The 13,451-nt window shown below is 50.1% G+C and overlaps 1 protein-coding gene across 1 annotated transcript in view; it reads right to left on the bottom strand.

The window, feature by feature from the left end:
• Positions 1 to 13,010, bottom strand: part of KLHL22 (kelch like family member 22) — a 65,076-nt gene extending 52,066 nt beyond the window's left edge. Inside the window, exons 1-2 of the mRNA XM_017882603.1 lie at positions 12,717 to 13,010; positions 6,812 to 7,078 (exon numbers count right to left, since the gene is read on the bottom strand). Coding sequence (XP_017738092.1) covers positions 6,812 to 7,038 — 227 coding nt within the window. The 5' untranslated portion in view covers positions 7,039 to 7,078; positions 12,717 to 13,010. The remainder of the gene's footprint in view (positions 1 to 6,811; positions 7,079 to 12,716) is intronic.
• Positions 13,011 to 13,451: the final 441 nt, after the last annotated feature.

Here is a 13,451-nt window from a genome sequence, read left to right as displayed (position 1 = left end):
TTTTTTTTTTTTTTTTTTTTTTTTGAGACAAGGTCTCGCTGGGTCACCCAGGTTGGAGTGCAGTTGCACACTCACAATCATGGCTCACTATAGTCTCGACCTCCCCAGGTTTAAGCAATCCTCCCATCTCAGCTTCCCCAGAAGCTGAGACTACAGGCGTGCCTGGCTAATTTATGTTTTGTTTTGTTTGGTTTCTTTCTTTCTTTTTTTTCTTTTTTTGAGACGGAGTCTCACTCTGTCGCCCAGGCTGGTGTGCAGTGGTGCGATCTCAGCTCACTGCAACCTCCGCCTCCCAGGTTGAAGTGCTACTTCTGCCTCAGCCTCCCACGTAGCTGGGATTACAGGTATGTGCCACGACACCTGGCTAATTTTTGTATTTTTTTTTGACCTCTGAACTTTTTATTGGCCTCCTGCTCCCCAAAGGATACCCTGCTTCTGGTGGCTTAATGTCTCCGAATTTTGGTGTCGTTGGTCTCAGACACCACTTTGCTATCCACTATCAGGAGGGTGGTGGTCTTTTGGATGGTTTGCATGGAGTTTCTGCTGTCCAAGGCATCACCAAGATTGAAGTCCTCACCATCTTCCAGCAGGCGGTGGTAGGTGGCGATCTCAGCCTCCAGCTTGACCTTAATGTTCACCAGGGCCTCGTACTCCTGGGCCTGGCGCTGTCCCTCTGCTGGGGTCTATGCCACCTCTGACTCCAGGTGCAGCAGGATCCCGCTGAGCTGCTCCATCTGCAGGGCATAGCAGGCCTCCACCTCCCTCAGGTTGTTCTCCAAGCTGGCCTTCAGATTTCTCATAGAGTCCAGGTCCATCTCCAAGGACTGGATGTACATCTCAGCTCCATGATTGTCACCTCAGCAGCTCCAACCTCAGTGGACTGCGTGGTGACCACTGTGGTGCTCTCCTTAATCTGCTGAGACCAGTACTTGTTCAGCTCCTCTCATTTCTTCCAAGCCAGCTCGTCATATTAAGCCTGGATGTCTGCCATGATCTTGGCGAGGTCCTGAGATTTGGGGCATCTACCTCCACAGTCAACCCAGAACTGGCAATCTGGGTTTGTAGGCCTTTTACTTCCTCTTCATGGTTCTTCATGAAGAGCAGCTCCTCCTTGAGAGCCTCGATCCCTGTCTCCAGCTGCAGCTGACGGACATTGGTGTCATCAATGACCTTGTGAAGCCCATGTATGTCGCTCTCCACAGACTAGTGCATGGCCAACTCTGTCTCATACTTGACTCTAAAGTCATCAGCAGCAAGACGGGCATTGTCAATCTACAGAATGATATGGGTGTTGTCCACAGTATTTGCAAAGATCTGAGCCCTCGATGGTCTTGAAGTAATGCCTCCAGTCTCTGACCTGGGTCCCTTCTTCTCCAAGTGCTCCCGGATTTTGCTCTCCAGCTTCCGGTTCTTGGTCTCCAGGCTCCTCGCTCTGTCCAGGTAGGAGGCCAGGGGTCATTCAGGCTTTGTATGGTCGCCTCCTCATTATGGATGCCTCCCATTCCTGCCAGAGCCCCAGCCATCCCTGAAGCCAGGCCCCTAGACCCCATGCTGCCCTGGAAGCTGGTGGAGCAGGACATGAAGATCCAGAAACCAGAGCCCTTGGTGCCTGCACAGACGCTGGTCATACTGCTGACCGGCCAGGCACCATAGCTGGGAGCTTGAGACAGAGCCCAGGGACCGGTGGTTGGTGGAGAAAGTGGAGCGAGTGGTGAAGCTCATGCTATCCGGGGAGGAGAGCGAGAGGACAGGACTCAGGCTTTGCCAACAACCTAATTTTTTGTATTTTAGTAGGGATGGGGTTTCGCCATGTTGGCCGGGCTGGTCTCCAACTCTGGACCTCAGGTGATCCACCCGCCTCAGCCTCCCAAAGTGCTGGGATTACAGGTGTGAGCCACCATGCCCAGCCTTGTTTGTTTCTTTCTTATTGAGCCAGAATCTCACTCTCTCATCCAGTCTGGAGTGCAGTGGTGCGATCTCAGCTCACTGCAACCTCCACCTCCCAGGCTCAAGCGATTCTCAAGCCTCACCCTCCTGGGTAGCTAGAATTAAAGGTGTGCACCACTATGCCCAGTTAATTTTGTATTTTAGTAGAGATGGAGTTTTGCCATGTTGGCCACACTGGTGTCTAACTCCTGGCCTCAAGTGATCTGCTGGCCTTGGGCTCCCATTGTGCTGGGATTACATGCGTGAGCTACCGTGACCAGCCCTAATTTTGTATTTTTTGTAAACATGGAGTTTCGTCACATTGCCCAGGTTGGTCTCGAACTCCTGGGCTCAAGCAATCTGCCCACCTTGGCCTCCCAAAACGCTGGGATTATAGGTGTGAGCCATTGTGCTCAGCATTTTTTTTTTTTTTTTTTTTTTAAGAGAAAAGAGGTCTCTGACTTTGTCATCCAAGCTGGAGTGTAGTGGTGTGATCATGGCTCACTGCAGCCTCAACCTCTAAAGCTCAAGCTGTCCTCCCTCCTCAGCCTCTCAAGTAGCTGGGACTACAGGCCATGCCATCATGCCCGGCTAATTAAAAAAAATTTTGTTTTCTTTTTCTGAAACTGCTCTGAAAAAATTTAAATGGCATTGGAGTCTTTTTGTAAAAGGCACACCTACCCTGGGAAACATCTGGGCTTTGTGTTTTGTGGGGAATACAACTTTCTCTCTTTTGGGGATAAAGTGCTATTAATTTTTTTAAAAAATCATCAACTGTATCCAAACTTCTAAAGTAACAGACATTGAGTTCAGCAAAGCAGTCTTTTATAATTCACAGATGGTATGAAAACTAAGAGAGGGACGACGTGACCTGTGGAGGTTGTATATAAAGGATAGAGCCCTTGGGCCCTTCAGACTATAAGGGTCCAGGAGGGGAGGAGAAACCACCTCAGAAGCATATAAGGTTAAAGCATACAAGGTGGGTGTAGGGTCAGGGGAGCCAAAATAAGTGTGCAATGAAAAGTTATTAACAAAAGTCAAAAAAAGAAGATGCAGTCTGGCCATCCAATTCCTAAACCATATACAGAGCACATAGAAAGAGCAGAGGAGGCTTCCTGCAGCAGGGCAGTACAGCTCTCTGCCCTTCAGGAAAACTGAGATTCCTCTACCTAGGAAACAGCGAGGGTCAATTAGGGAAAGCTCTCCAGAAGAGGAGGAATTTCAGGCAGGCCAAAGAAGAAAAAATTCCACAGGACAGAAAAGGCAGAGAAGAGGCCGGGCACGGTGGCTCACGTCTGTAATCCGAACACTTTGGGAGGCCAAGGCAGGCGGATCACCTGAGGTCAGGAGTTGGAGACCAGCCTGGCCAACATGATGAAATCCCGTCTCTACTAAAAATACAAAAATTAGCCGGGTTTGGTGGAGCATGTCTGTAATCCCAGCTACTCAGGAGGCTGAGGCAGGAGAATCACTTGAACCCGGGAGGTGGAGGTTGCAGTGAGCAGAGATAGCCCCACTGCACTACAGCCTGGGGGACAGGGCGAGACTCCATCGCAAAACAAACAGACAAACAAAAAGGCCGGGTGTGGTGTGGCTCACACCTGTAATCCCAGCACACTGGGAGGCACAGGAGGGTAAATTGCAAGGTCAGGAGTTCCAGATCAGCCCGGCCAACATGGTGAAACCCTGTCTCTACTAAAAATACAAAACATTAGCTGGGCGTGTTGGCACATGCCTGTAGTCCCAGCTACTTGAGAGGCTGAGGCAGGAGAATTGTTTGAATCCAGGAGGCAGAGGTTGCAGGGAGCCGAGATTGTGCCATTGCACTCCAGCCTGGGTGAGAGTAAGACTCCGTCTCAAAAAAAAAAAAAAAAAAGCAATTTCTGTTATTTATTTTTAAAATAATTCAGACAATGCAGTAAACAGAAGAGAGTCAGCCTCCCTCTCCCTTTGCCCTTTGCTCAATTCCTGGAGTACAGCAAGATCCTTCCAGATCTTCACAGTGGGATCATCTTCCACCAGGTCCTGAGGTTTTTCACTACCTATCAGTAGACAAACCACACTGCCCAGTTTGCAAGTAGCTCCACTGGACAACACAGAACAGAACGGCTCTGTCCTGCACCATGTCTCAGCACCGGGTACATCATCCCACGGGAACGACAGCTACATAGACACCTGGTGTACAACTGCAGGACCCTAAACTATGGGCCAGCCCACCCCCAAATGTCCTTCTCTCTACCCTTGCCCATATCAAATATTACAAGCCTCTTACACATCTTTACCAGTCATACTGGGAAGAAAATAGTCCTTTATCATTTTAACATTTCACAAATAACTAAAACAAATAATAAACATGCTAACACTTGGGAATGGTCTATTTCTTTTTTTTCTGAAAATGACAGTGTAGGCACTGCCTTTCCCTAACTTATCAAAAACCTTATGTGACTTTCCATGTCCTCCAGGAGCAATTTCTAGCCCTTTCCAAAGCCCCCCCTTGGGTAAACCTCTTATGAGAGGTGTCCTGCTCTCCAGGATGACTACAATGCATCACTAACAACCCCCCAATCCCTCCACTCCATTGGGAAGGGAAGCAGGCTGGAATGCAGTGGCGCAATCTCGGCTCACTGCAACCTCCACCTCCCGGTTCAAGCAATTCTCCTGTTTCAGCCTCCTGAGTAGCTGGGATTACAGGCATGTGCTACCACGCCCAGCTAATTTTGTATTTTTAGTAGAGACGGGTTTTGTCATGTTGGTCAGGCTGGTCTCCAACTCCTGACCTCAGGTGATCCGCCCTCCTCCACCTCTCAAAGTGCTGGAATTACAGGAGTGAGCCACCGAGCCTGGCTTCTTTCTCAGCTCACTGCAACCTCCACCTCCTGGGTTCAAGTGATTCTCTTGCCTCAGCCTCCCAAGTAGCTGGGATTACAGGCATATGCCACCACACCCCGCTAGTTTTTGTATTTTTAGTAGAGAAGGGGTTTTACTATGTTGGCCAGGCTGGTCTCCAACTCCTAATCTCAGGTGATCCACCCCCCCTTGGCCTCCCAAAGAGCTAGGATTACAAGCGTGAGCCACCACACCCGGCCTCTTTTTTGTTTTTTTGAAACAGGGTCTTGCTCTGTCGCCCAGGCTGGAGTGCAGTGGCACAATCTCAGCTCACTGCAACCTCCGCATCCCGTGTTCAAGTGATTCTCCTGCCTCAGCCTCCCAAGTGGCTGTGATTATAGGCGCCCACCACCACACCTAGCTAATTTTTGTTTTTTGGTTTCTTTTTTTTTTTAGTAGAGACAGGGTTTCACCATGTTGGTCAGGCTAGTCTCAAACTCCTGGCCTCAAGTGATCCACCTGCCTCGGCCTCCCAAAGTGCTGGGATTACAGGTGTGAGTCACCGTGCCTGGCCTCTATTTCATATATATATATTCATATATATACACACACACACACACACACATATATACACACACATACACACACACACATCTCTGAGATGAGAGTCTGGGCTCTTCCAATAATGTTGCCACTCTCCTGCTCCCCTTCCCAATGGAAGTGGAGGGATGCAGGGGGTGTTAGTGATGCATTACAATCACCCCAGAGAGCAGGACACCTCTCATAAGAGGTTTACCCAAGGGGGGTTGTGGAAAGGGCTAGAAATTGCTCCTGGAGGACATGGAAAGCCACATAAGGTTTGTGATAAGTTAGGGAAAGGCAGTGCCTACACTGTCATTTTCAGAAAGAGTGGTATGGCACTAAATCAAGAAGGGCTGAGAGGGTGAGCCCAGGGGATCCCATAGGCTCTGCAGCCTCTGGCCATCCTCTCCTGTAGAGGTCCTAAGCCCCCTGCAGGGGGCCCTCAGCTCCCCACCCTACCCACTGTCCCGTATGTTATCTTAAACTTTATTAAAGGCCTCAGTTGAAATTCCCTGGTGAACTGAAAGAACTCTGCTGCTCCTCGGCACATCTGCACCAAGCCACCACTGGGTCACATTCTCCAAAACTCCTTCTGGAGACAGAAGGCACTTAAACCATACATATTTTGCTTGATAGTTCCTAATTAAAAAAAGACAGAAAGAGGGAGAGACAGAACTATAACCAAGCCTTGAAGACAAAATGATCGAACAGAATCAGAGCTAGAATGGAATACCTCAGGCTTGGAGTCCCATGACAACCTTGCTGGGGACCGTGAGTGGCCCTCAGTTCTTCTCAGGCTCATGCCACCTATGTGAAATAAGTGTGGTGACACCCACCTCCTCAAGTGCAGAGCAGTGCAGACAATGGGGCAAATGGTGTACTGATCTGCTATTTGTGCACATAAATTTATTCATTTAAGCCATGGGTATTGCTTGAATATGTGAAAACCACGTTAGGCGCTAGGGATAAGAGACAGATTCCCGCCCAGTGGAAAAGACAGATAAGCCAGTGGTTCCTCACACTGTGCCAAGTGCTGGGATGGGGTCACGAAGGAGGCCATAAGAAATCCCTGAGGGGCCACAGGGCTCACTGGAAGGGCCAGAGGCTAACACCTGAAGGATGAGAGATGTGAGCCAGAAGGTGATACATAAACAGCAATAATTACCAGGGAGGGGAGGAATGGGAAGGGAGGGGAGGGGAAGGGAGGGGAGGAGAGAAAGGAGGAAAGAAAACAGAAAAGAGAGAAAAGGAAAAGGAAGGTAAGGGAAGGCAAAGCCCAAGAGACAGGATTGCTGAATGAAAAATGAACTCTAAGACCCCCTTCTGTCTCTCACACTTTTGACTAAGTCATAACCACAAGGAGTAGGGGAGGCTCTGAGGTGAGCAGGAGACCAACCGCAGTCACCGCCAGTACCTTTATTAGCAGAGCCAGGATTATCTTTGTTATTCTTCTTACAAACAGTTCTAGTGAACTCACCTGAAGTAATCACAGGACGCAGCCAGCAGGATGCGATGGGCCTCGATGTGTCTGCCCTCCACCACCAGCACAACATCGAAGAGGATCCCGCTGTCCCGGAGAGCCAGCAGCCCTCGGAGCAGAGCCTGGGAGTGCTGTGCACTGCGGTAGGTGTTGTTCACACAGTGTGGGTGGGAGGGCTGCGCAGGCAACTTGCAGAGCTGGGTGAACTCCTGCTCCTCTGCCATCCTGACAGCCGCAAGATCCCTTACCACTTCAGCCTGTCAGCTGGCAAAACAGAGGGGACAGGGGGTAAGTAGGCAAGCATCAGCCCTACCACACACAGACTGGCCACCTCTGTTGCTCCCCTTGCTCCTGTGCCTCCCTCAGGCTCACCTGTTTTCCCTCTTTTCCCAAATCCATAATTCCTTCTCCCCTCCCACCTCTAGTCCAACTTCCTGATGGCCTTCTTCCTGATGACCTGGGTGCCATCATGCCCAAGACTCTTCATCACATTTTATCTTCTTCAGCATCAAAGTCAAACAGAAGGGTTTTGGGAAACAGACTGACCTGGGTTGGAGCCCCACTCCACGGGGACTTACAACATGACCAACCTGAGCCTTGAGTTCCCCAATTGTAAAGAGATAAAAGCACCCACCCCATTGGGGTATTCTAAAATGGGTAAAACAATGAACATGAAACATAAGCATACACCAGGTTCTCAAAAGCTCTTCCTCCCTCCCATTGAATGAACAAAATTGGGTTCTTCTTCAGTAATGGATGTGTAAAAATGGCAAGACCTGAGTTGTGGTCAGGAGACACAGAGCCAGGAGTCTGGGAGGTGGGTGCCAAGGGGGTGGCATTTCCAGGGCCTACTTTCTTTTACTGAGATTCTGAGAATCAAGCACAGTAACTGTGATTGAACCTCATGCATTTAAATTCATCTGCATTGCCTTTTAAATTAAAGGTTACCGTCTAACAATTGAGTCAGTATGCTCAAAAACCGCAAAATGATTTGAATAGGAGCCTCTAAAACCTAACCAGTAAAACGAAACTACTGCAAATGCACTTTTACCATGGACCAACCAAAAGTGGCTGTGGCTAGCCAGGTGCTCGGGTCAGGGAGTGGTCAGTCCTACACTGCGAGGCATGGCCAAGCTGCAGGCTCTGTAGGCACAGCACAGTCAGCTACAAGATGTGAACATCTGTCTTCTCCACCTCACTTCATCCTACTTTCCTCTCCCCAAAATATGTTTATTCTCCAATTACCTCCAGTCATGCCTTACTTAATGTTGGGGATACATTCTGAGACAGGCACCACTGGAGGCAATTTCCTCATTGTGTGAACATCACAGGGTACACCTACACAAACCTAGATGGTAGAGACTACTACACATCTAGGCCATAAGGTACAGCCAATTGCTCCTAGGCTACATACTTGTACAGCATGTTTTTCCTGTCCTCTCATACCACAACAAACCCAGGAGACTTCTGTGACCAAATGTGTGAGGGTTTTCCCCATTAACAAGCAAGCAATCAATTCTGCCACAGATACCATCTGGGTGTCCTCTAATTCAGCAGTCCCCAATCTTTTTAGCACTAGGGACCAGTTTGGTGGAAGACAATTTTTCCACGGGGTTGGGGAATGGTTTCGAGATGAAACTGTTCCACCTCAGATTATCAGGCATTAGTTAGATTCTCATATGGAGCACACGGTCTGGATCCCTCACATGCACGGTTCACAATAGGGTTTGTGCTCCCACGAGAATCTGATGCCACCTCTGATCTGACAGGAGATGGAGCTCAGGTGGTAATGCTGGATCCCCCTCCACTCACCTCCTGCTGTGCCACCTGGTTCCTAACCAGCTACAGACTGATACAGGTCTGAGGCCTGAGGTTGGGGACCCGTGTTCTAATTCTAATTCAACTCTAACACTATCTACCTAGAGACAGTGTCTAATCCCACAGGTTGAGGGCTCAGTCTCCCAGGTTGTTTCACCTGTGCTTCTGACCAATAGGCTATAAATTGGGGTTCCCAAGACCCCCTTCTTGGGTTCAATTAATTTGTTACAGCGACTCACAGAACTCAGGAAAAAACTCACGTCTACTGGTTTGTTATAAAGGGTTGCAAAGGATACAGATGAAGAGATGCATGGGGCCAGGCATGTGGGAAGTGGTGCAGAGTCTCCAGGCCCTCTCCAGGAACATCACGCTTTAGGAGCCTCCATGTACTCAACTATCCCAGAGTTTTCCAAATCCAGTCATTTTGAATTTTTATGGAAGCTTCATTATGTTAGCATGACTGATTAAATCACTGGCCATTGGTGATGAACTTAATCTTCAGCCCATCTCCCCCCTCCGGAGGTTGAGAGGTGAGGCTTAAAGTCCCAACCTTGTTATCCTGCCTTGGCCTTTCCTATGACCAGCCTCCATCCTGAAGCTACCTAGGGGATCCTGGCCAGCATACAAAAAGGCATCACTCTGGAGAGTCCAAAGATTTTATAAGTTGTATGCCAAGAAATGAGACAAGACCAAATATATATTTCACAATATCACAGTACTGAATACCATAGGCAACTGTAACACAATGGTGAGTATTTGTGTATCTAAACATAGACAAGGTACAGTAAAAATATGGGACCACCATCCTTCATGTGGTCTGGTCTGTCACTGACTGAAACGTCACTGTGTGGCACATGACTATATATCTTTAAAAGAAAAAATGAAAAATAGATGCTAATATAAAACTTGCCAAAAAGAAGAGGTCTCTCTCTTCACTACTGAGGCTCAGGGTCACCCCCCCACCCCACCCCCTGGATGCTCTACTGCTTCCCATCAAACATACTCAGTTATCTGTACCTGCCCCTCAGTCTGCCTGCAGGACCTGGGACCTCTACCCAGCCACCCACCCATTCCTTTCCCCCTCCCTGGGCTGGCTCGTCTTTCTTACCAAGGCCCCAGAGATGGCCAGAGCCAAGGTGTATCCCCCATGACCACCTCTCACTTAGGATTCTCTTGCCTGGAAACTCTGCCCTATGATAATTCTCCCTTTTCTGACCTCTCCCTTTCATCCCACACACCCTGCTCAATCCCACCCTTCTTTCCCAAGGGTTCACATTCCCAGTTTCACCTACAGCTCAGTGCTTATTCTAGCTAGTAGCCCTCCAACTTGTCTAATTTTCTTATTGGTATAGGTACCATTTCCACGTTCAAAACCTCACTGTCTTAAAGATATTTTTCCTTTCTGACCCGTGTGCCCTATGAACCCACTAGTTCTGATTCCTTCACCTCTCTTCCGTCTCAGACAGCCACCCTCTACTCCTCCAGGGCCACCACTCTGGGTCAGACCACAGACAGCAATGATGCCCCACCCAGTTTCCCTACCTCTTGCCTCATCCTCCCCAGGCTGCTCTCCTTCAAGCCTTACCTACTCAGCCCCATTAGTAGTCCTTTGTCCAAAGGAATACCTGTTATCCTCTGAACACCTTTAGACAGCCATCTAGGCCATTCTGTCTCTCATAGTCCCATATTGGTCAAGGTCTAGCTCTATTACTTCTCCCTCTATCATTGTGCAAAGAACATGACAAATATGCCCCACCACTCAAACCTGCCTTTTTTTTTTTTAGATGGAGTCTCGCTCTGTTGTCCAGGCTAGAGTGTAGTAGTGTGATCTTGGCTCACTGCAACCTCTGCCTCTCAGGTTCAAGTGATTCTCCTGCCTCAGCCTCCCCAGTAGCTGGGATTACAGGCAGGCGCCACCACCCCCAGCTAATTTTTAGCAGAGTGGTTTCACCATGTTGGTCAGGTTGGTCTCACATTCCTGACCTCAGGTGATCCATCCGCTTTTGGCCTCCCAAAGGGCTGAGATTACAGGTGTGAGCCACCACGCCCAGCCCAAACCTGCCTATTTACCCACCACAAGGAGATTCCGGCTTCTTAAGGGGTGAGGCTTTATCTCACAAACATCTCAAAAGCCCCCATGGCTGGCTGCACCACTTGCTAATGACAGACTTTGGACACTTGTCTCATATATCCACGCCTCAGCTTCCTCATCACCACCATGACCACCACAGAGTCAAGAGGGCCTCCTTCTCTGAGGGTGACCTCCACAACTGACTACCCCAACAGACATCAAGCCCCTAGGTGGATCCTCACCTTCTATGAGCACAGTAGCGCCTCTGCTTTCTTGGGAAGGGATAAATGGCAGCTACTAAACACCTACTGCAAGAACAAGTACCGTAAAATAGAAAGACATCTTCCACAGGCAGGCAAAGCACATTTACCAAGTACAATTTAAGAAACGTAGCTAGGGGCTAAGGGGGATGTGCCGAAAAATGAATCAATTCTCTGCTGTGAAGGAGCACAGCACAGAGTGCAACATTTAAAACCACATCTATACGGTTTTAAATCACCAAAACGTCAACCCTCAGGAGAACAGATGTCATGGCACAGTGATTTGACAGAACGTTAGGCAACAGTCAAAATATGTAAAGTGGCCGGGCGCGGTGGCTCACGCCTGTAATCTCAGCACTTTGGGAGGCTGAGGTGGGCGGATCACAAGGTCAGGAGTTCAAGACCAGCCTGGTTAACATAGTGAAACCCCATCTCTACTAAAAATACAAAAAATTAGCCGGGCATGGTGGCAGGCACCTGTAATCCCAATTACTAGGGAGGCTGAGGCAGGAGAATCATGCCACTGCACTCCAACCTGCGTGACAGTGTGAGACTCCGTCTTAAAAACAAAAAACAAACAACAACAAAAAAAACCAATGTGCAAAGTAGGCTGGACACAGTGGCTCCTACCTGTAATCCCAGCACTTTGGGAGGCCAAGGTGGGAGGATCACCTGAGGTCAAGAGTTCAAGACCAGCCTGGCCAACACGGTGAAACCCCATCTCTACTAAAAATACAAAAATTAGCGGAGTGTGGTGGCACGCACCTGTTATCCCAGCTACTCGAAAGGCTGAGGAAAGGGGAAGCTGAGGCAGGAGAATTGATTGAACCCAGGAGGCAGAGGTTGCAGTGAGCCAAGATTGCGACATTGCACTCTAGCCTGGGCGACAGCGAGACTTTGTCTCAAAAAAAAAAAAAAAAAGTGCAAAGTAGGCTGGGCATGGTGGCTCATGCCTGTAATCCCAGTGCCTTGTGAGGTCCAGGTAGGTGGAGTTCAAGACCACCCTGGGCAATATAGCACGACCTTTTCTCTACAAAAAATTTAAAAACTAACAAGCCATAGTGGCGTACACCTGTAGTCCTGGCTATCTGGGGTGAGACAGCTTGAGGGTCACTGCAGCCTCAAGCTCCCAGGTTCAAGTGGTCCTCCCATCTCAACTTCCTCAGTAGCTGGAACAACAGGAGCTCACCACTGCGCCCGGCTAATTTTTCAAATTTTCTTTGTAGAGAAGGGGTTTCACTACATGGTGTAGGCTGGAGCGCAGTGGTAGGGTCTTGGCTCACTGCAGCCTTCATCTCCTGGGTTCAAGCGATTCTCCTACCTCAGCCTCCCGAGTAGCTGGGATTACAGGCGCACGCCACCACACCCAGCTAATTTTTGTATTTTTAGTAGAGACGGGGTTTCACCATGTTGGCCAGGCTGGACTCTTTAACTCCTGACCTCAAGTTTTCCACCCACCCGGGCCTCCCAAAGTGCTGGGATTACAGGCATGAGCCACCGCGCCCGCCCCCGGGCCCCATTTTCATTTGACACATGGCTACTCTAGCCTGAAGCTCTTTGCCAGTCTCATATCCCCAATTTTAGTTATCACAAGCCAAGTTCCCTCTGTTTTGTGCTGTTCGAAGTTTTAGTGGGGAGCAGAAAGGAAGCTTAATGTGCCACACAGGTACAAACTGAAGGATATAAGATGAATTTTTATGAAGTGATGGATGGCAGAGTCAAAATCATTTTAGAGGAACTTTCAATTCGTTACCATTTTACTGAGTAGATATCCTCAGTCCTCTGTAGGGCCCCCGAACGAGCAGTATCCCCTCAAAGAAACTCAATCCTTGGCAGCATGAAGCAAGGTCGGCCACAAAGGCAAAGGGGGTGGCTAGGGTAGAGAGGGAGTGGGTCCTGATTCCCAGCGGGGGAGCATTCCAAAGGGTGCGCTCTGGAAGAACCTCCCAGGGAGCCGACTTGGAGGCACTCGGCGCACCCAGGCCCGACCCCGCGGAGGGCCGGAGCGAGGGCGCCCAGGGAGGAGCCCAGGCGGAAGGTGGCGGTACCCCGCTACCCGCCCCCGATCCCCTCGGCTCTGCCCGCAGCGGATCTAAAATGGTCAGAACTGGCAGCCGACGCTTCGCGCTCTGGTGATTTTGCACTGACAGCGCGATCTCCGGCTCCTCTCAGGAAACCCGGCGAGCTGGCGGGGCTGGGCTCCTACGGCTGCAGTCCCCGGGCCCGACTGAGGGAACTGAGGCTCGTCAGGCCGGCCCCAAGTCGCCCGCCTGTTGCAAGGCCGCCCGCTCCAGTGCAGAGGGTCGCGGCCAGGAAGGCCGCCCTCGGACCCGCCGCAAGCAACAGGGCCCGCCCGCAGCCGCGCTGAGGAGGCCTCGCACCCTGGCCCCTGGCCGAGCGCCAGATCCCGGCCTCTACGCGCCCCGGGATCCCGCCGGCCGCGTCCCCGCCACGTCAGGCCGCGGGCTCTCCTCAGGTCGCCGCCCCC

Source organism: Rhinopithecus bieti, unplaced genomic scaffold (genome assembly GCF_001698545.2).
Source record: "Rhinopithecus bieti isolate Rb0 unplaced genomic scaffold, ASM169854v2 scaffold_13317, whole genome shotgun sequence".
Lineage (NCBI taxonomy): Eukaryota > Metazoa > Chordata > Mammalia > Primates > Cercopithecidae > Rhinopithecus > Rhinopithecus bieti.
The sequence above is the reverse complement of the archived record's forward strand: the minus strand, read 5'-3'. Positions and strand labels throughout refer to the sequence as shown.